The sequence below is a fragment of the Xyrauchen texanus genome, chromosome 21 (genome assembly GCF_025860055.1).
Source record: "Xyrauchen texanus isolate HMW12.3.18 chromosome 21, RBS_HiC_50CHRs, whole genome shotgun sequence".
NCBI classification, from domain to species: Eukaryota; Metazoa; Chordata; class Actinopteri; order Cypriniformes; family Catostomidae; genus Xyrauchen; species Xyrauchen texanus.
The window spans coordinates 22,010,999-22,037,265 of NC_068296.1; the positions used below are offsets into that span (position 1 = coordinate 22,010,999).

At 41.8% G+C, this 26,267-nt stretch overlaps 2 protein-coding genes across 3 annotated transcripts; one reads left to right on the plus strand and one right to left on the minus strand.

The window, feature by feature from the left end:
- Positions 1-1,180: 1,180 nt before the first annotated feature.
- pgpep1l (pyroglutamyl-peptidase I like) lies at positions 1,181-3,890 on the minus strand. Of its 2 annotated transcripts, none has more exons than XM_052152736.1 (5): positions 3,634-3,890; positions 2,638-2,690; positions 2,281-2,397; positions 1,824-2,050; positions 1,181-1,726 (listed from the first exon to the last, which is right to left on the minus strand). In XM_052152736.1, exons 1-5 carry the CDS (start codon positions 3,671-3,673, stop codon positions 1,492-1,494), a joined length of 672 nt encoding a protein of 223 aa, XP_052008696.1. In that variant the 5' UTR covers positions 3,674-3,890; the 3' UTR covers positions 1,181-1,491. The 2 variants fall into 2 exon arrangements, with proteins under 2 accessions (XP_052008696.1, XP_052008697.1); XM_052152737.1 differs by having other exon boundaries at positions 2,281-2,400.
- Positions 3,891-4,204: 314 nt separating this feature from the next.
- On the plus strand, positions 4,205-24,694 carry LOC127661626 (synemin-like). Its single transcript, XM_052152420.1, has 4 exons — positions 4,205-5,148; positions 8,030-8,154; positions 10,981-11,051; positions 17,894-24,694. Exons 1-4 carry the CDS (start codon positions 4,351-4,353, stop codon positions 20,008-20,010), a joined length of 3,111 nt encoding a protein of 1,036 aa, XP_052008380.1. The 5' UTR covers positions 4,205-4,350; the 3' UTR covers positions 20,011-24,694.
- The last annotated feature ends 1,573 nt before the right edge of the window (positions 24,695-26,267 follow it).

The window sequence follows — 26,267 nt, forward strand, 5'->3', positions numbered from 1 at the left end:
GGGGTTTTTCCCTTCTCATAAAACATTCCAACTGATTTGTTAGGTTAGATCCACTCCATTTGTCTAAGAAACATATATAAAGGGCCAATTGTTGTCACCATATTCATAGACATCATTCTCTAGAGAGAGAAAGGGCTGTAGTTTTGCCTCTTTTTTTCTACTGCTGCTGACAACATACTGCTTTAAAGACTATACAGAGTCTGTTTAATAGTGTTGCATAGGTGGTGGATCTAAGCTAAATGCTTTATCCAAATAACCATTGAAAATGGATAGGTCAGACAATTCAAATGCAAAGCAGATAAGAATTCAGAGCAAATCAAAAGGCAAAACCTCCTGCTGTTCTGTTTAATGGCACTTAAAATATTATTTATATTTTTATTTGGGATCTTTTGCAAGAGGAACTCTAGGGGTTGAACATGAGGGCACTTGGGACCTGGCTGGGATGCTGAAAGGCACATTGCTAGAAAAGAATATTATTCTGCGTGGTAGAAGACGAGCTAAATAACCATTCTATAAAAGACCTTGTGCTTGTATTGTTGCGTATGTATATGGGTGGGAGTGTATCACATGTAGATGTAGTGATTCAGATTTTGATGTGTTTATAATGGGAAAATAATAGAAATCACTATTTATTTCTGTTTCTTTTTTTCTTTTATGAATATGGACAAAACCATTGGCCTGTTGCAAAGTGAATGTCAGTTTTCATTGAATGCTGCCAAGTTTCCTTAGTTACCAGTAGGTTACAAATCAACAACAGAAACACACATATATACAGACACAAATAGGACAGTGATGTCCAGTAGATTACGGGTAGTCATGAGACAGAGAGAACATGACTGGAAATTAAAAGAAAAAAGAAAAAAAATAGTCAAGTTTACAGTAGAAATAGCTTGTTGCAATACAAGTTCTCTTAAAACCTGAAGGTAGATAGACTGAAAGAGTTTTTTCCTCAACTATCACCAAGAACCATTATTATTATTATTATTTTACAATATTTCTTACAATGCAAAACCTCAGGTTTAAAAAAGATGCATGAATGCATTCTAATTGCAATAATGAACTTGAGGTTTCACATCATTTCCCAGGCACTGTTGTTTTTGCTTGGCATTCCGACAAATTTCAAAAGAGGCCTTGATCTATTGTACTGAAGACAGTTTTATAACACTTTATTTTCCTTTCAAAAAAAAAAAAAAAAGAGGAAAAAAAAAATCTCTGTCATTGCGTTGATTGGTAGAAACTGATGGTAATATGGTTTGGCTGGTACACTTGTTTTCATGTAAGTTATGTATCTAAGGCCTCCTGTTTTTATTTCAGATTTCTCCTCACCTCCAGTTGAGATGGTAGACTTTTTACATGCCATTGGCTAAATGTATATCTGAATTTTCATGTATGTTCTTTTTTCTTAAATTTTGAATTAAAAAAATGAACGAGTCTGAAGCCCTGTGTCCTGTGTAGCTTATTGTATTTTCATTATGTAATTTACATTGTGGGTTATGCTTCGTGGATTAAGTGGTCTCCGGGGTTTTCTACCTGTGTGTTGCCCACATAGCCTGATGTTGTGTATACAGGGGTGTCCAGCTTGCGTAACAGAACCTGGATGATGGTCTGGAGTTGTGGTATCAGTCTCTCTGGGCTTGCCAGGCTGCCTGAGGCTGGCACATGGATCAGGACAGCCTTTCCCTGTCCATGGTACAGTGAATAGTAGTATACAAAATCGCACAGGTACCTGCGAGTTGTTAAATTACTGTTAAGAAACTGATGCCATTTTAACACTAACTATGACAATGTATTTTATCCATGAAAATGTTTAGTCTTGTTATTACCTCCCAGCATCCCTGGAGTATATGACATCAAGTCCCATACTTTTTAAAAGCTTGCTAAGGGACCTCATGTCTATGAAAGAGTCCATCCTTTCTGGTCCTCCCTCGATGCAGCAGTGATTAATAGGGCAAAGACCACTCATATCTCTGTCCTTGTAACAGTGGTTCTTCCCTGTTTGCTCCACTGTGATGCCTTTGGCTCCAGGAGCTATGCCCAAATGCACAGCAACCTGCTCATTACAGTGAGAGAATGTGACAGGGCTTTTTATGTTTCTATCATAATTTTGTATCATAAGCAAGTTATGCCAGTAACTCAGATGCTGTAAAGTTATCATCTGTATTTCCAATTTTTTACAAAACACCTCTTAATCTCTGTTTTTATCAGAGTCTCATCAAGCCCTGATCTATGTATACAGTAAGTGATTAATCTATGTATAACAGTTTGCCTTTTTAAAGTTACCTTTGGAGTTATCTTCTGCCAGATATCATCAAGGACTTGTTGGGATTTTGCATAACTGACTGGAATCTCCTTAATGTGGACCTCTATACCCATTCCAAGTCCCACCATCTTCAAACCCTACTGACATAACCAAGTATCTGACATTACAGTAATTGTAAGTACATTAAAGAGTATAAAAATTATGATTACAGTTATAATTATTTATAATACCTTCATGTAAGCACTTTTATTGGTTGGAATAAATTAACTTTAAACCAATATTTATAAAAAAAACTTTTTTTTTAAATGAGTGTAGATGCCTCAGTATGACTTGCTAAGCAATGCTAATTTAAAAAGCCATAATGAAGTATACAGTACCTTAGCTGCCTCCCAGCTGGGATTCACAATATATTGTCGGAAAGGGCCAAAACCTGAGAAAATTAGACATTTTGTTAACACATTACAATAAGGTTCCATTTGTTTACATTAGTTAACATGAACTAACAATTAACAATATACCTTTACAGTATTTATTAATCTTTTAATGTTAATTTCAACATCAAGTCTGTATGTGTCAAGCATCAAAATTTGTATGTGTTAAGATTTCTTAATGCACTATGAACTAAAAATTTACAATTTTATTTGTATTAACTAACAATAACAAAGATGAATAAATTCTATAAAACAATTTATTGTTAGCTCATGATACTAATGAATTAACTAATGTTAAATTAACACTCCGTGTTCGATTCAAGTGGAGCTCAATCGACAGCATTTGTGGCATAAAATTGATTACCACAAAAATGTATTTTGACTCGTCCCTCCTCTTTTTTTTTTTTTTTACAACTTTGTTGTCATATAATGTAAAAATGATGTAATGTCAACAAACCCTAAAATGACTGTAAAAAAATAAAATAAAATGTAAACAACTTTACCGTTCAAATAACATACAAGTTTTAACAGAAGAATTGATGTAGGGCCTAAGTGTTATTATACAATTATAAGCTTCACATGTATGCCTTTAAACCCTCTAAAAATTGGCCCCATTCACATCCATTGTAAGTGTTTCACTGGAACCTCGATTTTTTTCTTTTTTAAAGAAAAGTAGGGACGAGTCGAAATTATTTTTTGTCGTAATCAACATCATGCCACAAATGCTGTTGATAACTTGTACTAAAACTGGAAAATCTTTAAACGAATGGAACCTCATTGGAAATTTTTTACCGATATTGTAAATAAATGACCCCCTAACAAACATGACTAATAAGGCAGCATATGAAAAAATATTCGATGTTATTTTTAATCAGCGAGACCACTGCAATGTAACTTTCGATCGAGACTATTCAGATTACAACCCCAAAATAAACCACATACCTGTTACAACAACATCACGACGAGTAGGCCTAGTGTCCATCGTTTTTATTAAAATGAATAGGCTTACCACCTCTCGCAATTTAAGTTGTAATTATGCTCCGCATTTCATGCAACTGTATTCTAATATAAATGTGATATATATAGTGCTATTACACGAAAGCGGATATTTGTTGTACAAACTGCGCAACTGAGAATGTAGCAGAGCGACTGCATTATCAATTTTTCTCCACATGGGAGAGCCATCTCATATCCCATCACACTCTCCACCTTCAAACGTCTACTTCTGAGCGGATGCAGTTTTACAAATCCTACTATTGCGAAGGACAAGGTCATTAATATTAATTAAAGCATGGTGACGTTAATAACGTTCACGGAGGGCCTACTCACGTAACCTAATTAATATTCAGCGATCACGCGCCCACTTACCAACGTCTGTCTTTCAGCAAATCAGTTAGGAATACTGGGTGAACGTTACTTTACGTAATTAATATTCATAAGCCAATAATTTCCCATAGTAGGTTTAGCAGAAAATTCACTAACGGGACATGGGATCAGCTCATTAGCACACGTCTCAGCCTCCGCCCCATTGAGATACGCCCCAGAGCTTCTCATCGACGCACAACATTGATGACAACAAGGGAATATTTGAGCAGCTTCTAACATAACGTCTTTAAGCGTAGCCCAAGGCTATTAGATTTACAAAATAACAAACTAAATATGTTCCGATTGAGGCACCCGTTTGAGAGCGAGAAGCTCCAACTCCAGGAGCTCAACCAAAAACTCAGCCAGTACCTAAGTCGCACGAAACAGTTGGAGAAGGAAAATGCCTGCCTGATAAGCGAAATCAATTCAATCAGACAAACTAAGTCAGGAGAATGGGAAAACAAACACATGTCAGAATTACGGGAGATGAGAAGACTGGTGGGGCGCTTATCTTTCGAGAAAAGCAGAGCAGAGATGGAGCGCGAGAAGCTGCGCAGTGAACTTCAGATGCTTCACGCGATGCGATCAGAGGAGGCTTCGGTGAGCAAAGGCATCGACAGCGAGATTAAATGTAGCGAGAGACAACTCCATCATGCACTTCAGAACAACACTGCGTTGGAAGATCGTCTCATTCAGCTTGAAAACGAATACACGTTTTTGGAAGATGCCCACAGAAAAGAAATCGCCCACCTGAGGGATCAGGTGCACTCTCGAACAGTACGTTTTGTCACTCAAACGCATCGCGCACCTCCAACGGTTACGATGGAAGAGGTGCAGGAGTATGCGGCCAACTTCACTGAAAGCTGGCAAGAGACTTTAGATATGTACCGCCTAAAGGTAGAGCAAATCGAAGAGTCTATCAAAGCTGACCAGGCGAGGCTAGAAGATATTCAGAGAGAAAAGAGGGAATACGCTTCACAATTCAAAATGCTGCGAGGAGAAATTGAGCAACAAACTCAAGTGCAGCGGAACCTTGAAGAGCAGCTCATGAACATGCAGGAAAACTCCAAAGCTGAAATCAATCAGTATCAGGTGGGTGAGAAGTCGTTTAAAGGGGCAGTTCATACAAAAATGAAAATTCAGTCATTCTTTACTCACCCCTGTGTTGTTACAACCACATATGACTTTCTTTATTTTTCTGAACACAAAGGGAGAAATTGTGATAAAAATGTGTTCTCGGTGATGTCATACAATGGCAGTTTATGGTGACCACCTCTTCAAGCTTCGAAAGGATGCAAAAGTATCATTCAGATGTCTAGTATATTATTCCATGAGATTCATGATTGTTATGAAAGCATACGATAAGGTAGCAACAGTCAAACCTTGTCCTACTCTGACGCAAAAACACACGTAACAGAAAGTTACCATTTTCATGTTAATCAGAGATTTTTGTCCTAAGCAGCTGCAATGAGCAACGGGACATTCTATCGATAGTTTCTATATTTGGCGAAACGCCCAGTAACCCTGTCCTATGAACTGGCACTGGTCTAAAATGCGATGCATGGTGGAGTATTATGGATTACTTTTATGCTGCCTTTATGTGCTTTTTGGAGCTTCAAAGATCTGGCCACCATTCACTTGCATTGTGTGGACCAACAGAGCTGAAATATTCTTCTGAAAATCTTTGTTTGTGTTCAGTAGAAGAAAGAAAATCTGGGATGGCATGAGGGTCTGGAAATAATGATGATTTTTGGGTGAACTATTCCTTTAAGAAACTCATTCTCCTTTAACTGTGCCACACCCACTGTTGCGCACTACAGTGGTGCCAGCAGCAGTATCACAGCTGACAAATAAATTATAGCACGGAATGAAGATGACATTGGCAAGGGCTTGCATGTTATTGATATGTCACATCACAAACCTCTCAGTTCTTACAGACATATAGTGAAAATCAAGAAGGCACCATGTTGATGAACATTATTATCCCAACACCTGTTCTGTCAATGGTTCCCTAAGGAGCTTAAGTGAGGAGTGCTTCAGCACTGCCAATGTCCATGTTTATTATGTCCAGCTCAATGTGCTTTTGAAAAATTGGGCATTAATGCTTCATCCCATGATTGACTCTCTCATGGGGAAATGACAAATGGGAAGTAAAGTGTTTTGTCATTGTGGATTAAATTGAATAAGCTGCACTGAGGATGTCAGTTGTAACATTGTACTGCAGTTATTTATTCAGCCTATTGAGTGCTAAATGTTCTTTACAGGCTTCAAACCAAGCAGACTTATGATAGACATGCAGTCACCAAGCAGACTTATGATGCTGCCTAATAATGAAAATGTACTGATCCATTTATTAAAGTCAAAATATTTATGTACTATGTAATACTAACATCCCAAGGTTAATGTAGCCTATATTTAAAATGGATGACATTTATGCCTCCACTAGAGACCACCAGAAGTATGTGATGGATTGTGTGGATCCATTACTAAATGAGCACTCAAAAATAGTGGAGGAGAATTTTAAAGGCTAGACATCAAATGGAAGATGGTACCTTGAATGAGCCAGTGAATTTGGTGTGTTGTGTATCTTATCTGAATTTAAAGGAATGTCAAATCAAATCACTTTATTGTCAATTAACCATATACACAAGTGCAACAGTGGGTGAATGTATTGGGTGCAGTTCCAAGCAACATAGCAGTAATGGCAGTGATGAGACATATACCAATTTACAATAAATATCAGATTTAAACAACACAATTTACAAAACTAATATACACATAATTACACACAACACAATATACAAATAATAATATACAATGTACAGTATACAATACACACAATATAGGATACACAGTATATTATTAAAATTGATTTTCTGGGTTCAATACAAATTAAGATCAATCAACATCATTTGTGGCATAATATTAATATTAAATTACATAATATTAAATATTCAAACTAAAAATCTGGGTTACAGTCAATGATCTATATGGTTACAGTAAGGCACTCACAATGGAAGTGAATGGGGCCAATCTGTAAACATTAAAATGCCAGTTGATTCAAAAGTAGTCACAAGACGTAAACAATATGCGTGTTAACGTGATTTTAGTGTGATAAAATCACCTACTTACATTTTCCTTGTAAAGTTATAGCCAATAACTATAATTGCCATATTGATGAAATTTCAACAAACCCTAAAATCACTGTACAAATTATTATTTTACATCTTTACAGCTCAAATAGTACATTATTTTTAAAAGAAGAATTAATGTTTGTGCTTTTATAAAATGTTAAGCTTCACATTTCTGCCTTTAAACCCTCCAAAAATGTGCCCCATTCACTTCCATTGTAAGTGCCACTCTGTAACCTCAAATTTTATTTAATTTTGAAATAATTGACAATTTGAAATAATTGTTTGTGGTAATCAACATTATGCCACAAATGCTGTCTATTGAGCTTAACTTGTATTGAACAGGAAATATTAATTTAAGATTCTTACATGCTGACCAACATAAAGCAGATAATCTTCTACCATTAAAGACATCTGTCTCTTTAAATAAATAATGATGTTTCATCAGGGAGTGATGTTGCAAGAGCTCTCAAAAAGGTGCATCACACAAACAGTAGCACCCATAATATACTTTGGATCAATAAGATGAAATTTGACAACCCTATCAAAGAAAGAAATCGGTTTCATATTTTAAATGATTACTACGGTAGTCTGTTCATGATTAAAATGCATCACAACTGTTTTGAAAGATAAAAAATAACCTAATTATTACATTTAAATGTACTTTTGAAAGATAACTGCTCAGAAACTAGTGATTTTCTAATCAATCTTGAGATGTTGATTCTTAAAAGCCTTCAGAACAAAAACACATGCTTTGTCAACTTAATACTTGAACCTAATTTACTTTTAATTTGGTTTTTGTATAAAAGAGCAAAAAAGCTAATTGTCTTCTTCTCATACAGGTTATTATTGAGGATCTGGAGTATGAGCACAAGTTGCTGTCCAACACCATCTCAGAGAAGCTAAAGGACCATCAGGATCTCTTGCAGGTCAAGATGGGTCTTGCTCTGGAAGTGGCTACATATAGGTAAAGCTTCTTTCACCCAAAAAATATTAAACAGACAAAAAAGAACTACAATTGGCTAAATATGTAAATAGCATGGAAAGCTGTTTATAATAACCAGTTCTACTAAAATAATTTAGCTCTTTCATAAGCCCATTCAATATTTATTAGATATAATGAATATTATATCATATGTAAAAAAAAAAAGAATTTGCTATAAGCTCACATTTTAAAATAGGTCTTTTGGGAATGTATTACCAAACCAAGCATCCTTATTTTCTGATCATTGATGTTAGTTCATTATTTCCAGATATCTTGTACTAAGTCTTCAATTTTATGGAGCCACTGTTTTGACATTTCCTTAAAACTCCTGCCTATGGTCTGAATGTTCAAGCACAGGGAGGAATGACCTTGTTTCTTTTTTCCTCCCACATCCTCTTGGTGATATTACATATTAATACCAAAATTAGTTCTGCTTCATGGACATATTTTTGTTGACCTAACGTAGGGTAATACATGGGTCTCTGAAAAGTATCAAAATAGTATTAAATGCACGTTTCAAAATGGCAAGTCTTAAATATTGTTTTTGGAAGCCTTAAATAGGTGTTTTGATGCACAGTTGGTTTTATATTTTATATAAATTGCACCAAAAAGTCTGAAATGTAATTCCTTCTAACATCCAGATACCCTGAGTTGGGTCCTTCTTCCACATTGTTAATCTTGTATTCAAGATGCAGGGTACAAAAACATTTCAAGCATTTTCCATTGTGCAAAGTAATGAATATACACAAAATTTCTGTTGTCTGTTTAGGGATTTGTTTGAGAAGTGAAGTTTAACAGAGCCACCACCCCCAACATGAGCCTGGTTAACGTCCCTGTTTTTATTTCTGACATCGGTGCATTTGAGCTAACACTGAATCTGATTAATGATGACATTCATTCTATTGTGTACATTTAACGCTCTCTGATTCATCAGCTAAGACTCATAAATGAAGGAACATAACATTAGATGTTAAAGGGAAATTATATTTTGCCAGTTTTTGTTGTTTTTGTTTACTAATAAGCCATGTACAGGAAAGTGTTTCTAGGTTTTTTTTTATTTGGATAGATGCATTAATGTCTATGGTGGCTATTTTGCTTTCAAGATAGTTCAGATACCTTGCGACCAACTTCAGTATCATGAAGTATTTCAGAGTGAAACGGTATATTGAATGAGAACATATAGAGGGTGGGGCTTGATTTTATCTAATGGGAATTGATTGGATCTAGAAAAGTAGGCATTACATACAGAAATGGAGGCAGATCTGAATACAAGTTTACAATCAGTTGTGGAGGACTACTCGTCACCTAAGACACCGCCAGCAATCGCTTTCGATGGGGAAGAAGTTTGTTTGCAGCTGGCGGAGGAGGACTAGGAGCAGGAGAATAATTTTAGCGCAGGAATCAGGCCTTATATGTTTGAGAGTACTAATGGTGTCCTGGACAAGTGGGCTCAGGAGCAAGTTCACATTCGAGAGCATCTTGATATTTCCCATGCAAATTTTTCATAACTAATTGTTATTTGATATTACTCCTGCAACCTTTGTTACATTAACCGGTGTTAAATTACTGCATTTTGGCAAGGTTTTAAGTAGGGTGCATTGCTTAGAACAGTAGCCTAAAACTATGTCTAATTATATAGCTGGCAGATAACGCAGCTAATGACGAAAACCGTTTCTGATGAGCTTGTTAGCTAGTTTCATTTACCGTCAATCTTTATGAGGTACCAACAGTGTACACTGACGGTACAGCCGTATCTGTTTAGCAGATATTTCACAAATCCCATTTTGTATTCTGTCCAATTTTTGAAGCATTTTTGGGTGAAAAACAACCGTGACCACCCTGATATCCCTCCTTCTTTGAAATGCAAAACATCAAACCATCGGGCCCATAACCAAGGTATTTGGGTGAATAGGAAAAGTGTTCTGGGAGAGCCACAACCTAAAACACACCTCCTCGACATCTCTGTTTGTTATGCGTCTTTTTTACTCACTGTCAAATCTCAAAGCAGACTGGCGGTTGGAGGGGAGTGGTTAAAGGATGTTCTGCCCAAGCCATCAAACTGACGTCATCAGAGAAGGAATGTTATTCCAGAGGCAAAGCTAATTTTCAGATTTTAATTGATCCATTTTTTTGTGTGGATTAACTTGCATGGATGAATTGTTCACCACAAGACTAGTAATGTGCGCTAACCAAGTAAATCGGGTCAATTTTGATTACATGCAGACTTTAAGACTCTTTTGCCTGAAGATGTCTGTATAGTGTTTTGTTTGGCATATTTAGAATGTATTTTGAGACATGATCATGTAGAAGTGTCTTTCCATTGGTCTGTTTAAAATTGCACCACATTCTGAGCTATAATGAAAACAGACAGGGATGCATTGTGGCAGTTATTTTTAGTGCAGTCTTTCAGAATAATCACAGGGGAATTCCACTGGTATACTGATGCTCCACAGAGTCTGCTTTGGTTCTCCACTACATTTGCCATGTAATAGCATTGTCAAGATAGCTTCAAAGCATGAGCTCAAGGACCTGTGTGACCAATTAAACAAAATAGTAGACAAAATATGGTGACATTCACTGTGTTTTTGCTTTGGACAAGGTTCATGGGTGTGGTACTGTAGGTTTTTCAGGTTGTCTTTACTGGTGTTTGAGCTTCTGCTTGTTTATGGCAGAGCAGGGTGGTAGTCAGCGCTATCAAAAGAGGTGAAAAAAGTAGCACCTATGTTTTGTTCACAGCATATGTTTTGCTCACATGTAAAGGTCACCCAGACCTTTTGATCTGCTTTTGATTTTTTAACTTTTCATCAGGGCACTCTTGGAAGAAGAAGGAAGACATACTCAAATGTGGTCTAATCAACACTCAAGAGAAAGAGTAATAGGTACTGTTTCCTTGTGTCATAGGTGAATTAAAGGGAAAGTTCCTCCCAAAATGAAAAATGTCTTCATTTATTCACCTTCATGTTGTTTGGAACACAAAAGATGCTTTAGTCACCATTTAGTCACCATGGAACCACCAATACTTTCATTGAATCTTTTTTTCCATAAATTGAAAGTGAATGGTGACTGAGTCTTCTATTCTGCCTAACATCTTGTGTGTTCCATGGAAGAAAGTCTTGTGGCTTTGGAACAATATGAGGTTATTAAATGAATAACTTATCTCTTTAAGAAAACGTCTAGGTTACGTATGTAACCTCCGTTCCCCGATGGAGGGAACGAGACGTTGTGTCAGAGAAGCGACCCTAGGGGTCTCTCTTGAGCGCCGATATTCACCTCTGGACTATGAAAAAAGGCCAATGAGAGTTCGCAACCAGTATTTGCATGTCCCGCCCCCGGACATACGGGTATTTAAGCGGCGCAAATACGGGAGTTCATTCAGGATTTTTCTGAGGAGCCGGAAATGGTCCGGCCACAACAGTGGCTCGGCTCAGCGACGTGGCAGGGGAGACACAATGTCTCGTTCCCTCCATCGGGGAACGGAGGTTACATACGTAACCTAGACGTTCCCCTTCTGTCGCTCTCTCCACGTTGTGTCAGAGAAGCGACACTAGGGGTCCACTTATAAAAGCGCCACACGCTGAGCCGTGTACGTGAACTGCTGATACAGGAGCGAGCAGGTATTCTTACGTGCGGGACGACCAACTGTATCAGGCTGCACGTACCCTTCCCCAATGCCCCATTTAAGCCATCAGGATTCCTTATTGTTACCCCGGAAGGGGGAACAAGGTGCTGGCTGCCAACCTAGGAACGGGCCAAGCCTGGCCGGGCCTCTTTTCTCTCTGTGTTTCTCGCATAGAGCAACTTAGGCCGGGGCCCTTACACGCATTGAGGGAAGCCCTTATTCAGGGCGGAGAAGACCCTGCGGATGCCACGCCTACCCGAGAGGGGAGGCAAGTTTAAGTGGCAAAACCATCAGAGGCCTGACTTAGGGCCTATGTGGAAAAGTCGGTGCGGTGGTGGATCCAGCCTATAGAGGGAGGAACATACAGCACGGCAACCGAGGCAGCCGTGACTGCCTAAGGGAAGCACGGGAGTCCGCTCGCCAGAGGGGACAGAACCGTGGCGTTACACACAGGGGGAGTCCGAAGGAGGCCTTACCTGTGGAGCACCTACACCAGTGCAGGGTAGCTTGCGGTACCCGCAGTGGCTTGGGTCGGTGAGTTCCTCCGCTGAACTGCGGCCCACGAGGGCTAGGGAGGAATCAACCAGTGTCCCAAACCAAAGATCTCCTGGGAATGAAGGCGCACTGTTTCCCCTGGTTAGGGGGAAGGGCGCTAGGTGCAAGCGATTCACCCGGTCAGATCGTGAGCGTGCCACCGAGTTCTACGGGCTCGGTACCTGAGAGAACACAGGACGATACTGACCCAACTCGGAGATTGTAGAATCTCGCGAAAGTGTTAGGTGTTGCCCAGCCCGCTGCTCTACAAATGCCTGCTAGGGCAGTGCCCCTAGCCAGTGCCCATGAGGACGCAACACTCCTGGTGGAGTGGGCTCGGACCCGCAAAAGGGGGGGGGCACGGCCTGGGTGTGATAAGCCAGGGAAATGGCGTCGACAACCCAGTGGGCGAGTCTCTGCTTGGAGACAGCATTCCCTTTCTGCTGTCCCCCAAAGCAGACAAAGAGCTGCTCAGAGCATCTAGTGCTCTGTGTGCGGTCCAGGTAGATACGTAAGGCACGTACTGGACACAGCAGTGAAAGGGCTGGATCTGCCTCCTCCCGGGGCAGCGCTTGCAGGTTCACTACCTGATCCCTGAAGGGTGTGGTAGGAACCTTATGCACATAGCCCGGTCGCGGTCTTAGGATCACAAAAGTGTCTGCCGGACCGAACTCCAGGCAAGCATCGCTAACAGAGAACGCATGCAGGTCCCCGACCCTCTTGATGGAAGTGAGCACGATCAGCAGGGCGGTCTTGAGAGAGAGGTCCCTGAGTCCAACTGAGTCAAGCGGCTCGAAGGGGGGTCTCTGGAGTCCCGTAAGGACGACCGAGAGATCCCAGGAGGGGAACAGGTTAGGCCGGGAGGGAGCTATCCTCCTGGCACCTTTTAGGAACCTGACGATTAAGTCGTGCTTACCAAGAGACTTTCCGTCTACCGTGTCATGGTGGGCCGCGATAGCGGCGACATACACCTTGAGGGTGGAGGGGGACAGCCTCCTCTACAGCCTCTCCTGAAGAAACAAGAGCACTGACCCAACTGCGCGACTTCTGCGGGTCTTCGGCTCGGGAAGAACACCGGTCCATGAACAGACGCCACTTTAGGGCGTAAAGATGCCTGGTAGAGGGGGCTCTGCTTGGCTGATTGTATCTACGACGGTAGATGGTAGACCGGCTAGATCTTCCGCATCCCATCCAGGGGCCAGACGTGGAGGTTCCAGAGGTCTGGGTGCGGGTGCCAGAGCGTGCCCCGTCCCTGAGAAAAAAGGTCCTTCCTCGGGAATTCGCCAGGGAAGGGCTGTCGTGAGGAGCGTGAGGTCCGAAAACCAAGTCCGGGTAGGCCAATAGGGGGCCACCAGAATGACTTGCTCCTCGTCCTCCCTGACCTTGCATAGCACCTGTGCAAGAAGGCTCACTGGGGGAAATGTGTACTTGCGCAGCCCCGCGGGCCAGCTGTGTGCCAGCGCATCTGCCCCGAGGGGAGCCTCTGTCCGGGCATACCAGAGCGGGCAGTGGGAGGTTTCTTGGGAGGCAAACAGGTCTACCTGAGCCTTGCCGAACCGGTCCCAAATCAGCTGGACCGACTGGGGGTGGAGCCTCCACTCCCCGCCAGGCAAGCTTTGTCTTGACAGCGCGTCCGCTATCACATTGAGGTTGCCGGGGATGTGAGTGGCGCGCAGTGACTCCAGTCGCTGCTGACTCCAAAGGAGGAGACGACGGACGAGCTGTGACATGTGGTTGGAGCGTACTCCACCTTGGCGGTTTATGTAGGCTACGACCGTGGTGCTGTCTGTCCTGACTAGGACGTGTTTGTTCCGAGTTAACGGGAGAAACTTCTGCAGGGCCAGAAAAACAGCCAGCAGCTCTAGGCAGTTGATGTGCCAGCGCAGCGGGCCTCGGTTCCACCGGCCTGCGGCTGCACGCCTGCTACACGGCGCCCAACCCAATTTGGAAGCGTCGGTTGTGACCAGAACGCGTCGGGACACCTGCTGCAAGGGTACACCTGCCCTTAGAAAGCAGAGGTCTGTCCAGGGTTTGAAGGTTTAGCGGCAGGCAGAAGTAACTTTTATGTTTTGCGTGCCGCGGCACCATGCTCGTCTCGGGACTCGAGTCCGGAGCCAGTGCTGAAGTGGTCTCATATGCCTCAACCCCAGCAGCGCGGCCGCCGCGGAGGATGCCATATGCCCCAGGAGCTGTTGGAAACGTTTTAGCGGGACCACGGCGCCTGGCTTGAAGGAAGCGAGGCATTTCAGCACTGACTGAGCACGCTCGTTGGAGAGACGTGCTGTCCTTGAGACTGAGTCTAACTCCAGACCGAGAAAAGAGATGCTCTGGACCGGGGAGAGCTTGCTCTTTTCCCGGTTGACCTGAAGCTCCAAACGGCTGAGGTGCCTGAGCACCTGGTCTCTGTGTGCGCATAGTAACTCTCGAGAGTGAGCCAGTATGAGCCAGTCGTCGAGGTAATTGAGTATGCGTATGCCGGCTACTCGGAGCGGGGCAAGAGCTGCCTCTGCGACTTTCGTGAAGACGTGAGGGGACAGAGACAGGCCGAAGGGGAGGACTTTGTACTGATACGCCTGGCCGTCGAACGCGAACCGTAGGAAGGGTCGATGTCGAGGGCAAATTGAGACGTGGAAGTACGCGTCCTTCAGGTCTACCGCTGCGAACCAATCTAGATGCCGGATGCCAGATAGAATATGTTTCTGGGTGAGCATTTTGAACGGGAGTTTGGACAAGGTCCGATTGAAAACTCGCAGGTCCAAGATCGGTCGTAAGCCGCCGCCTGTCTTGGGTACAACAAAGTAAGGGCTGTAGACACCCTTCTTCGCTTCGGTTGGAGGGACAGGCTCTATCGTGTCCTTTAATAGAAGGGAGGCGATTTCTTCACGCAGGGAATGGGCATGTTGGCCGTGTACTGCGGAAAAATGTACGCCCACGAAGGGGGGCGGAGACCTGGCAAACTGAATTGCGTAACCGAGTCGAATGGTCCGGTGCAGCCAGCGTGACGGGTTGGGCAGTGAAAGCCACGCCTCTAAGCTCCGTGCTAGGGGCACCAAGGGGACGAGTTTTTTGGACGTACCCGGCGGGGCTTCGCAGCAGTGCGGAACAGGTAACGCGGCGTCGGGAGGCAACGTGGCGTCCCGAGGCTCCGGTGCTGAGAATAAACTCAAAGCACTTACCTTGCTCCGCGCACCCGGCAGGGGGCGGGTTCGTGACTGAGGAGGAGGTCTGATGCTGGCGTCCTCTGGACTCGTCTGAACTGGCCGGCCGGGGAACAGTCGTAGGCTGAAGGCGGGGACACCGCGTCCATGGAGCCGGGACTGTTGAGGCCTGAAAGCAGAGTGCCGTGAGAACGGCATTTGCAGGCCAGGTGACCCCAGAGACAACAAGGAAATAGCTCTATAGAGTGTAACGAATTTAACAAAAAATTCTCCTCCCGGTCCTCCTCCGGGGAACGGAGTGGTCTGTCATCTCAGGAGCGCCTGGGAGCCTTTTGGGTCCTCAAGGGGGTCCGTGAGACGATGGGCGTCCAACTTCTGCGGGGGGCTCAACGCTGGGGCTGAGAGCTGGGCCCACTCACTTGTTAGTTGAGGCGGAGCACCACTTTCTTTCTTTCTTGAAAGCCGCAGGAGGACGCCCTCGGCGAGCAGACAGGGCATGGCCCCTGGCGGCAGGTTTGCGGCAGGGCAGGATGCTTTTTTTTTGCTTGAAAATAGCCTTCGTCTGTTTCTTCACCACTGAGGACTGCTGGGCGAAGTCGTCAAGTGGTGTCGCCGAATGGACGGAGCTGGGAGACGGGGGCGTTTGAGAAAGCGTGCTTTGTCTGCCTCCCGTACTGCCTGTCCATCGTTGCGTTTCTGGACCACGGAGTGGCCATCGCCTGTTCGAGTGCAGTTCCTGCAGCACGTCAAGAACAGGACTACCCAAGTGCAGATTTTGAAGTGCCCTGGCCCGGTGGACTTGCAGGAGGGGGCCATGGTGTGCAGGGGGGAGCGGTCTGGGACCGTTCTATCACGGAGGGTAGCGAGAGCGGAGGAGCGAGGAAGCTGGGCTTGCTCAGCTCGTCATGCACGTCCGGGAAGGAATCCAGGGGGGGGCGCGGCTGTGAGCGGCGCACATGCCCGCGGAACCAATTAAGCCCGGGGAAGCATAGCGGACCATCTTACGTCAGGCTCAGACTGGTCGGAGACCCGAAGGTGTCGGCCCAGGCGAGTTATCCGCATCCGACGCCGCTGTTACGCTCTCCGATGCAGCGGTGATGTCATCATCCAATGCTGGGGAGTTCGAGGGACTGGACGGTAGGCCGTTAAGCGGACCGCACTAATCCCCAGCTCGAGGGAAGCAGGCAAGCGTGCCGGGGAGGCGGGAGGTTTTCGGGGGGCTTTACCCGGCGAAAGCGTCCCGTTGTTCTCCCCAGATCGTTCTCCATCGCCCGCGGCGCCTGCCTCAATCCCGTAGGAAGGAGGCGAGGCGCGGGGGGCAGCTGAGATGGCTCTGTCTCACTACAAGAGAAAGCAGAGATCGCAACGCTGCCGCGGCTATGTTCTCACACTGAAAACATAACCCATTGGAGAGAATGCTCATCCCGAGCTCGGACAGAAACAAGCAAGCGTGCCGGGGAGGCGAGGGGTTTCGAGGGGGTTCACCCGGCAAAACGGAGCCCGTCATTGTCCCCAGATTGTTTTCATCGCCCGCGGCGCCAGCCTCAATCCCGTGGGAAGGAGGTGAGGCGCGGGGGGCGGCTGAAGCGGCTTTCTCTCACTACAAGAGAAAGCCTACGACCGCAGTGCTGTCATGGCTATGTTCTCGCACTGAAAACATAGACCATTCATAAAAACGCTGCCTGCGTGTGATCGCAACCCAGGAATGCAAGGCAGTTTTTATGACCGTCAGAGGTGGGGAGACATCAACCACATCCAGAAACTACACAGGGGTGGAAATATCGTCTTTAAAAAGACGCGTCCTGAGAAGGACGTTCAACGCCGCTGTGTTTTGCTCTTTAGAGCGAAATTACTCTTTTAGAATAACTCTTTCGAGTTGTCTGCGCTGTTGAAGCGCCCAGGGGCAAGAATGCACAGCCGTGCACAAAGGAGAAAGCCGCTGTTATGCGCCGTCAGATCCAACAGCATGCAGAGCGTCAGAGGATTAACCAGGAACTTGGTGTGTAACTCGCAGCAGAGTTCATGCACGACCATCGGCTCCGAAGAAATTTTCTGAATGAACTCCCGTATTTGCGCCGCTTAAATACCCGTATGTCCGGGGGCGGGACATGCAAATACTGGTTGCCAACTCTCATTGGCCTTTTTTCATAGTCCAGAGGTGAATATCGGCGCTCAAGAGAGACCCCTAGTGTCGCTTCTCTGACACAACGTGGAGAGAGCGACAGAAGGGGAACAGACAGCTGTGAATTGTAGGATATCTTTGGATCAAATAATTAGCTTTTATGCAACAAAACTAAAATACAATATTATTCAAAAATTATGTACATTTCAAGTTAACATTCTGTACATAGTAAGAACATATTTATTGTCCTAATTTCTAAACTAATATCATCCTATGTTGTCTATTTAGATAGAAAAATGCCAACCCATCCTTTCGCCCCAAGAGTCACTAGCACTCCGACAGGGCAACCAGATATGAAAAAACGCTATGATGTGAAAGGATATGATGTGCCCATCAGTGTATCAAATCGTGCTCAGCAAAGTTTGAGAAGGGACATGATTTCCTTTACCAAAGCATCTCAGGCAGCTGCTGCTAGTTACCCAAAAGAAGTTTCACAGCATCCCCTACCCAGGGTTGAAAGTACACACTGCTCTAAAGTTTTACAAATAGCGCAACCAAAGCCAGTGAAATTGGTATCACCTCCCATGACCTTAAACAAGGCCACCATTGAAGAAAGCCATCAAAAAGATGTTGAACCGAAAGAAAAGAAAATGGATGCCAAGGCAACAGGGAAAGAAGTAAGACAGAACGTCAAAGTAAAAGAATCAAAAGCTGAAGATGAAAGAGAGTTTGAAAGCCACCAGAAAGATGTTGAAAAGAGAATGGATGCCAAAATATATACAGACAGTTCCAAGGCAACAATGATAGATGAAACACAACATGTCAAAATAAAAGAGTCCAAAGCTATAGATGAGAGAGAATCTAAGGTATTTGTAGGTGAGGAAAACGTCTTAGATGCTGTTTCTATGGAAGAAATAATTCAGCAGGTCATGAAACCTGCTGGTTTGGATAATAGGGTCAGCTCATCCCCTGACTCAAAAGTCACATATCATGTGGAGAAAACAGAGCAAGAAGATGGAACCACCAAGACTCAGATTTTCTTGCAATCTAAAGTAGAGGAAGAGCTAGACCTTTCTGAAGATTCAGCCCTGGAGGAACTTCTCAGCAAGGGAGTCAAGACAATTAGCCTAGAGAACATCAGAGGAACCCCAACAGGAAACATGATCGAGAACCTGTTGAGCCTTGGTCTTAAAGGCGAGAGCTTGGGAAACAGGTCGGTGAATGTGCAGATAATAGAGGAACCAGTGGAGTCTCAAAGAGATGAGGAAGCTGAAATTGAAATAGAGGGAACTGTGGAGATTAAATCCCAACAACCAGACATCAAAGCCTCATCGATGTTCTTACAAATCGAGGAGCTAGAGAACGATTCTAAGACCACAAAATCCAATGATGGCGGTTCTAAGACAGTCGAAGCATTCAGAGATGCAAGTTTACCCTATTTCTCCCATGGCCAAGATTCACAAAAATACTTTGTCTCCAATCCTGAGGACAATATGTCTGAGTATGAGGAGGATGGAAGGTTTATGTCTTACACCCATTATGGAGTTGTGGATGATCTGTCTGATGAAAGACATTACCAGGAAGACAAGCCCAAAAGGTCCACTACTGAGGGTCACAGTTACAGAGATTCACCTGAATATGGTGACCACTCGTTTGTGAGAGACAGTATCCAAGAATGTATAATTGAAGAGGAGGTGCATGTCTCTCCAACGCTGCAACAGTCCATAGTGGGAATGCTGACAGAGGAGTCAACAGACCGCAAACAACAGCTTAGAGGTGCACTGGAGCAAATCCAAGGTACCGTCACTGGGGCCCTGAAGGAAGAACTTGCATTTTTAACTAAAGGTGGGGAGACTCCAGACAATGTCTCAGTGGACATCAAGAAAGTGGAACAAGTCACAGACAATGGAACCATGACCATTGTGGCAGAGCTTAATGTATCCCAGACTTTGGAGGATTCTGGGCTCCTGGAGGAGGTTGAGGACGATCCATCGGAAGAGCAGATAATGGCAGTGTTGAGCTCATCCAAACCAGGACTCCAGCAGGCCCTCAGAGGAGGAGCTGGAATAGGATACACTACGGACATTTCCCAAGAAGAGTTTGAAACGGAGGGAATGACGTGGATGACCAGCAATGAAGAGATTGGACACTGGAGCTCTGATGAGCTCAACAAGATGGAGAAACATATTAAGCTGGGTCCTAGTGAGAAATCCTTCACATTTCAAATAGATGCAAACAGCTCTTCTGCATCAGCATGTGGAGGAGCCAGTGAAACTGAAGAACAAAGAGGCAGCGACACTACTGAGTTTTTGCAGACCCAGATGATTGACCCTCACTTAAAGGTCTGTCATGAGAAGAGAATTGCAACTGTTTATCTTGAAAGCACCAAAGATGACCAAGACTAAGATGAAATTGATCTTCAGTTGACACATTATAACTCAAAATATCAATTACGTCAGTCACATACTGTATTTCATTACGAAAATGAACAAAAGCAATCAGGTGTTGTTGATCATCAAATCAAAAATCCAGGATCCATGACTGATTTTCTGGTACATCTGACAAGTTAAAGGGACAGTTCACCCAGAAATTAAAACTCTGTCATCATTTAACCTCATGCTATTCTAAACTCGTATTACTTTTTTTCTTTAATGGAAAACAAAATATGTTTGGCAGAATGGAAGTCTCAGTCACAATTCACTTTCACTGCATCTTTTTTCCATACCATGAAAGAGAATGGTGACTGAGGGTAACATTTTGCCTCTTAACATCTTTTGTGTTTTACGCAAGAAAGTAAGTAATATGGGAATAAAACAATATGAGGGTGAGTAAATTATGACAGAATTTTCATTAATTCACTATCACTAAAACAATGTTTTGGTTTGATCTTAGTATATATTTTTGTATTAGCTACCTGGACATCTTTTTTTTTATTATTATTATTATATAGTGTTGCTTTAAGTACAGAAAAATTTAAATACAGTATTTTCTTTCCATGTCATTTCATTTCTTGTAAAATTATACATTGTAGGCTATTTAAAACACACAGTTTGTTTTAGTTTCCATGGCACTGAGAAAACAAGCTTGACATGTTTTTAGAATTTATGTGAAATGCCATGTTAAACAGAAAATAAATCGAGATGGTATTTACAAAAGTATGTATACCTTTTGGGTTACGGACATTCAGTTGTGGCCAAAAATATTGGCACCCATGGTAAATATGAGCAAAGAAGGCTGTGAAAAATATGTCTTTATTGTTTATCCTCTTGATCTTTCACTAAAAATATTCACAAAAATCTAACTTTTAATTGAAGTAACTAACTGAAAGTGGGGGAAAATCTCATAATTAAATATTTTTCTCCAAAACACCTTTGCCACAATTATTGCCACAATTATTACCACCCTTAGAAATTCTAATAAGTAAAATATATCTGAAGTATATTCCCATTCATATTTTAAATATTTTAGTACTCCTGGGTGACTAGGAACATTAAGTTGTTCAGCCATACTATGAGGTAACACACAGGCCAAATTCTCTTAGTCATCAATCACACCGTGTAAGACCAAAGAATAAAGTTATTATAGGATATGTGGCAAAAGGTTGAAGCTTCACAAAATGGGAAGTGGCTATAAGAAAATAGCTAAAACATTGAAAATACCCATTTCCACCATGAGGGCAATAATTAAGAAGTTTCAATGAACTGGAGATGTTAAGAATCGGCCTGGAAGAGGACGTGTGTCTATATTGTCTCCACACATGGTGAGGAGGATGGTTTGAGTGGCCAAAAATTCTCCAAGAGTCACAGCTGGAGAACTTCAAGAATTAGTTGGGTCAGAATGTCTCCAAAACTACAATCAGAAGACACCTACATCACCACAAGTTGTTTGGGAGGGTTTCAAGAAAAAAATCCTCTCATCCAACAACAAACTCAAACGTCTTTAGTTTGCCAGACACTACTGAAATTTCAAAGGGACCAGGTTCTATGGTCAGAAGAAACAAATATATACTTTTTTGCAGCAAACACCAGAGATGCCCACAGTTAAATATGGTGGTGGATCTTTAATGTTGTGGGGCTGTTTTTATCCTAGAGGTCCTGGAAATCTTGTTTGGATACATGGCATCATGGACTGTATCAAATACCATCAGATAAAAAAATCAAAACCTGATTGCTTCTGACAGAAAGTTTAAAATGGGCCGTGGTTGGAACATCAAAATCAACACAAAAATGGTTCACTAACAACAAAATCAAGGTTCTGCCGTGGCCATCCCAATCCCCTGATCTGACCCCCATCGAAAACTTGTGGGGTGAACTGAAGAGAGTCCACCAATGTGGACCTCAGAATTTGAAGGATTTGGAGAGATTCTGTTTGGAGGAATGGTCTCGGATTCCTTGCCTGGTGTTCACCAACCTCATTAGGCATTATAAGAGAAGACTCAGAGCTGTTATCTTGGGAAAGGGAGGTTGCACAAAGTATTGAATAAAAGGGTGCCAATAATTGTGCCACACATATATTTGACAAAATATTTTTTTATAAAACTTGTGTTTGATATCCATTAGAGGATAGATTTGAAAGAGCAAAAGAATAAACAATAAAGACTTTTCCACAGACTTCTTTGCTCATATTTACCAAGGGTGCCAATATTTTTGGCCACAACTAAAATAAAATTAATTTTAACTAAAATGGGCAGTGTGGTATACATTTGGCCACAGATACAGTTTCTAGCTCTGCTAAAGTTAGGAAATACTAGACTGTCCTTTCTGTCTTTTAGAGATCTCTTAATCCTTAAATTACATTAGACCAGTGAGGACTAATCTAGCAATCCTGCTCTTACAAGACGAAACATTTTTCACTGCCCTGTTTATAAACAGAGAGAGAGAGAGAGAGAGAGAGAGAGAGAGAGAGAGAGAGAGCATGAGTGTGACTGAAGAAATCTCACATAAAAAATAAGTGCTAGGCAGCTTACACAGAGGTGTGCATGTGTTTCAAGAATAGCTAGTTAAGTGCTATTAAGCCTATTACGATACTCAGATTGAAGATTCACCTCCACTAAAGGAGTGCGTCTAAAGTGTGTCTATTTTTAGGATTCATACTATGTTTTAAGACCTTCTATTGAAAGCCTAGGCTGAAAATGTACCAGTGTGTAAAAATTTAAGTTTTCATCTATTTTTGTAAAACCTTCATGCATTCTGTTACATCTTTTGACAGATATCAAACATATTTTAATTTATGTAATGTCACTGGTGGCTGCAATTAACAATAGAGTGTCATTTAGAATGAAATAGCATGTGACATCATTTCAAGATGCTTATTGAAAAATTAGGCTCTCGTTTAATCTAATATAAAACATTATTTTTAAGTATCTTTTCATGTCTGCATCATTACAAAAATGTATAGAATCAATATCCTGAATGTTAACAGATAAGTGATAAACTGATTAGAATTATTCCAGTAATAGTTCACCTAAAAATAAAAATTCTGTAATAATTTACTTACACACCTGTTGTTTTTAAACCCATATGACTTTTTTTTTATCAGTGTAACACAAATAGATATTAGGCAGAATGTTAGCCTCAGTCACCATTCACTTTCATTGTATGGAGAGATGATGCAATGAAAGTGAAAGGTGACTGAGGCTGTCAGTTCCTAACATTATGCCTTTTGTGTTCCATGGAAGGTAGGAAGTCATATAAGTTTGTAACTACATGATGGTGAGTAAATGATGATGATATATTGATATTTTATGATACTGATATTAGTAATCAACAACAAGCAGTATTCTAATCTATTTCCAGCTATTTATCTGCATCCCTTGAGATGGAGTTCAGCACTTGATGATATCTGTCTAAATCTATGCATAGGGTTCTATTATTCAATAAACACTGTGTGAAACCTCCATTTGTGCATATACTGTGCATGCAGATTTACAATGTCATATGTTATGCAACATTTTACTTCCACAGCAAGGATTGTTTTCGCCTGGTAGACTACACATTTATTTCTACAATTTGAAAATTCACAAAAAGGGTGTGTTTTTTTTTTTTTGCTGTGTAATTCTTAAGAACAATACTTGGTATCTTGTCTGCTCACTGTCTGAACATTGGATAACATGCAAATTCAATAAACAAACCTTTACAGACAAGCACAGATTTTGTGTAGTGAGTCAAGCTCAATCCTCAGAAAAATATTTGCAGTCCAAGTATTATAATTATAGCTCTATCATTCAATTAAAATGATAGAGCTGCAGTCAGAGAGTATTTGCAGAAACTGCTGTGAAGGTGTATTAGATCACTGTTGGACAGTTCTCATTTTTGAAGTGCAAAGGTAGTCGCCCTGCCAACAGCTGAGAAATTAGAGACACAGCAGTGCTTTTCTGCTGTCCAAAGAATATTGCCTTGTTTTGTTTTGTTTTCGCTGATCGACTCCCCTTGGTGAAATAGGAGGAAGTCAAACATCCCTGACAGTCCCAGCCACATTAATAACATAGTCCTGGTGGTCAATGCTACTATGAGTTGGAGATTCTATATTTCACCTCAGACGGAGATGATACCACTGCACAGAAAGGAGTCCTTGTTTCAAACCTCTGGTGACCTAGAAGCTCTAATGCATTAAGTGCCTTAATATTCACATTCACTAACACAATATAATCCATGTTAGTTTACTGCATTGAAAGCAAAGTATTGACATTTTGAGTGCATTGTGATGTGTGTGTATCACTTTACACATGGTTGGGTAGGAAACTCACTGAGACAGCATGTCCACACTTTTTTGTGTGGCTTTGGCATTCTTGTGCTGAGAGCCATACAGCATTTTCTGAATATTTAGACACTGAAAGAGAGAGAATCAAAGATTGTATATGTTGATTGGAATGATGATTTTTGTAAATTTAGGCCAAATATTGAATATGTCATCAAACGTAATATTATAACCTATGGAATAGCTGCTTTATAGGCTTCCTATGTGGTCCAAATAATTCATTTTCATCAATTTGTATATGATTATTATTATTATGGGATGGACAGGTCTGGTTACCAATAAAGTGCTAGCCAAGCTTCAATATTGCATTCAAATCTGTATGTGACTGTAAAAAAAAATAAATAAATGTATTATTCAAATTAACAGTAATACTTGACTCTGATTCGCCATCACAGCATTCTGCAGTCTAATATTTCTGTATAATGACTACTAAAGCTTTCAAAAGGCAACCCATTTCCTGCACTTTGTCTCTCTTATACTTTGCAGTGTCTTCTCACAATAATTTCAACTGAAATCAAAATTTCATGCCCATTTAGTAATTTCTTTGATAAGTAGACATAATACATAATAAATGGCATAATATACATCAGTTTCTTATTATCACAAAATAAACACTTTTAGGGTGATAAAAAACTTAATATTTACAATAATAACTGGCATTTTTAATTCAGTTAAATTTGCTTGAATTTCCAAAGACTGAACACTATGTTAAACTAAAGGCTTTTGAATAAACTTGTGCTGGGGCTCATGAAGTAGTGGGCAACTTGACATATTAAAGCGAAGGAGTGCCTTTGGCAAACAGATATTACAGCATACCCGGCCAGCTTACTTCATTTCCTCAAATAAACCCTCTCTTTCACTCAACAATATTATCAAAACAACAACCATATATTTCCAAAACCACTCAAGATTACATGACATCAATCCTTTAAAAAAACAGCAAAGGAAAGCGATTGTTCAAAGTTTCCATTATGTTTGAATAGTCTTTGTTTTCATCTCTCTCCATCATAGGGAAAAGTGATGTCAGAGGCCCATTTCAGTACGAAAACTGTTGCAGTGTTTCTCAAAAGGGGTGTGTATGCTTCTTTGTCTTTAATAAAAATAAAAAAAAAGAGATACAGCATGTGTATATATGTATGCGGAATACAGTAATTCCCTAAAAAAAACACACACACACAAAAACAAATCAAAATAAAACTTTATTTTGGGCCCATTCTCTATCTCTTCAAACCCCTGGCTTTGAGCCAATTCTAAACTGGTGGTGTGTTGCTCTGTTCTGCAGCTGCTGTCATGATAGCAGCAGAAAGAACATGATATGAGCTCGTTGATCTGTCAGTGGTAATGGGGAAAGGTTAGTAGACTGAGGAGGCACAGAGCTTTGGACCACTGATTCATGGCCCCAGAACTGGAGCGCTTCGATACAACAAAGAAACATAGCAACAAAGTTCACTTACAGACAAGTGGAGCCAGAAATCATTGTTGCCATACTATTTCAGAGGTGTTTTAGAGGAATTTAGGGAATTCAAGAACAAAAAAGGAGATGTTAGGCAGAATACGAATCTCAGTCCTCATTCACTTTCATTGCAATTAAATCCTTTCTTAACATTCTGCCAAACATCATCTTTTATGTTCCACAGAAGACAGACATACGGAACAATATGTGGGTGAGTAAACGATGACAGAATTTTCATTTATGGGTGAACTATCCCAGACATCAGCAAATGTGTTTGTGTTTTGTTTACTAAGAGCTAGAGAAATAAGAGAACTAGGGTGTTGCATGACTCCTGAAGGAGACATTAAGGGAGAAGTGGCTTGTGCAATACAATTAAAATAGCATTGCCCAGTCCAAAATAGTTCAGGCTTTAAATAATGCTTGTAAATGTTACTGTATGCAAGTTCAGAGACG

What these genes read in the sequence shown, in the direction of transcription:
- pgpep1l (XM_052152736.1), bottom strand. Translation starts at nt 3,673, where the DNA reads ATGGACACTAGGCCTACTCGTCGTGATGTTGTTGTAACAG. An exon ending in CCAGCTGGGAGGCAGCTAAG is followed by an intron (nt 2,398 to 2,637) that starts GTACTGTATACT and finishes TTATGTCAGTAG; the next exon opens with GGTTTGAAGATGGTGGGACT. An exon ending in GGCAGAAGATAACTCCAAAG is followed by an intron (nt 2,051 to 2,280) that starts GTAACTTTAAAA and finishes TGTAATGAGCAG; the next exon opens with GTTGCTGTGCATTTGGGCAT.
- LOC127661626 (XM_052152420.1), top strand. Translation starts at nt 4,351, where the DNA reads ATGTTCCGATTGAGGCACCCGTTTGAGAGCGAGAAGCTCCAACTCCAG. An exon ending in CTGAAATCAATCAGTATCAG is followed by an intron (nt 5,149 to 8,029) that starts GTGGGTGAGAAG and finishes CTTCTCATACAG; the next exon opens with GTTATTATTGAGGATCTGGA. An exon ending in CTCAAGAGAAAGAGTAATAG is followed by an intron (nt 11,052 to 17,893) that starts GTACTGTTTCCT and finishes TTGTCTATTTAG; the next exon opens with ATAGAAAAATGCCAACCCAT.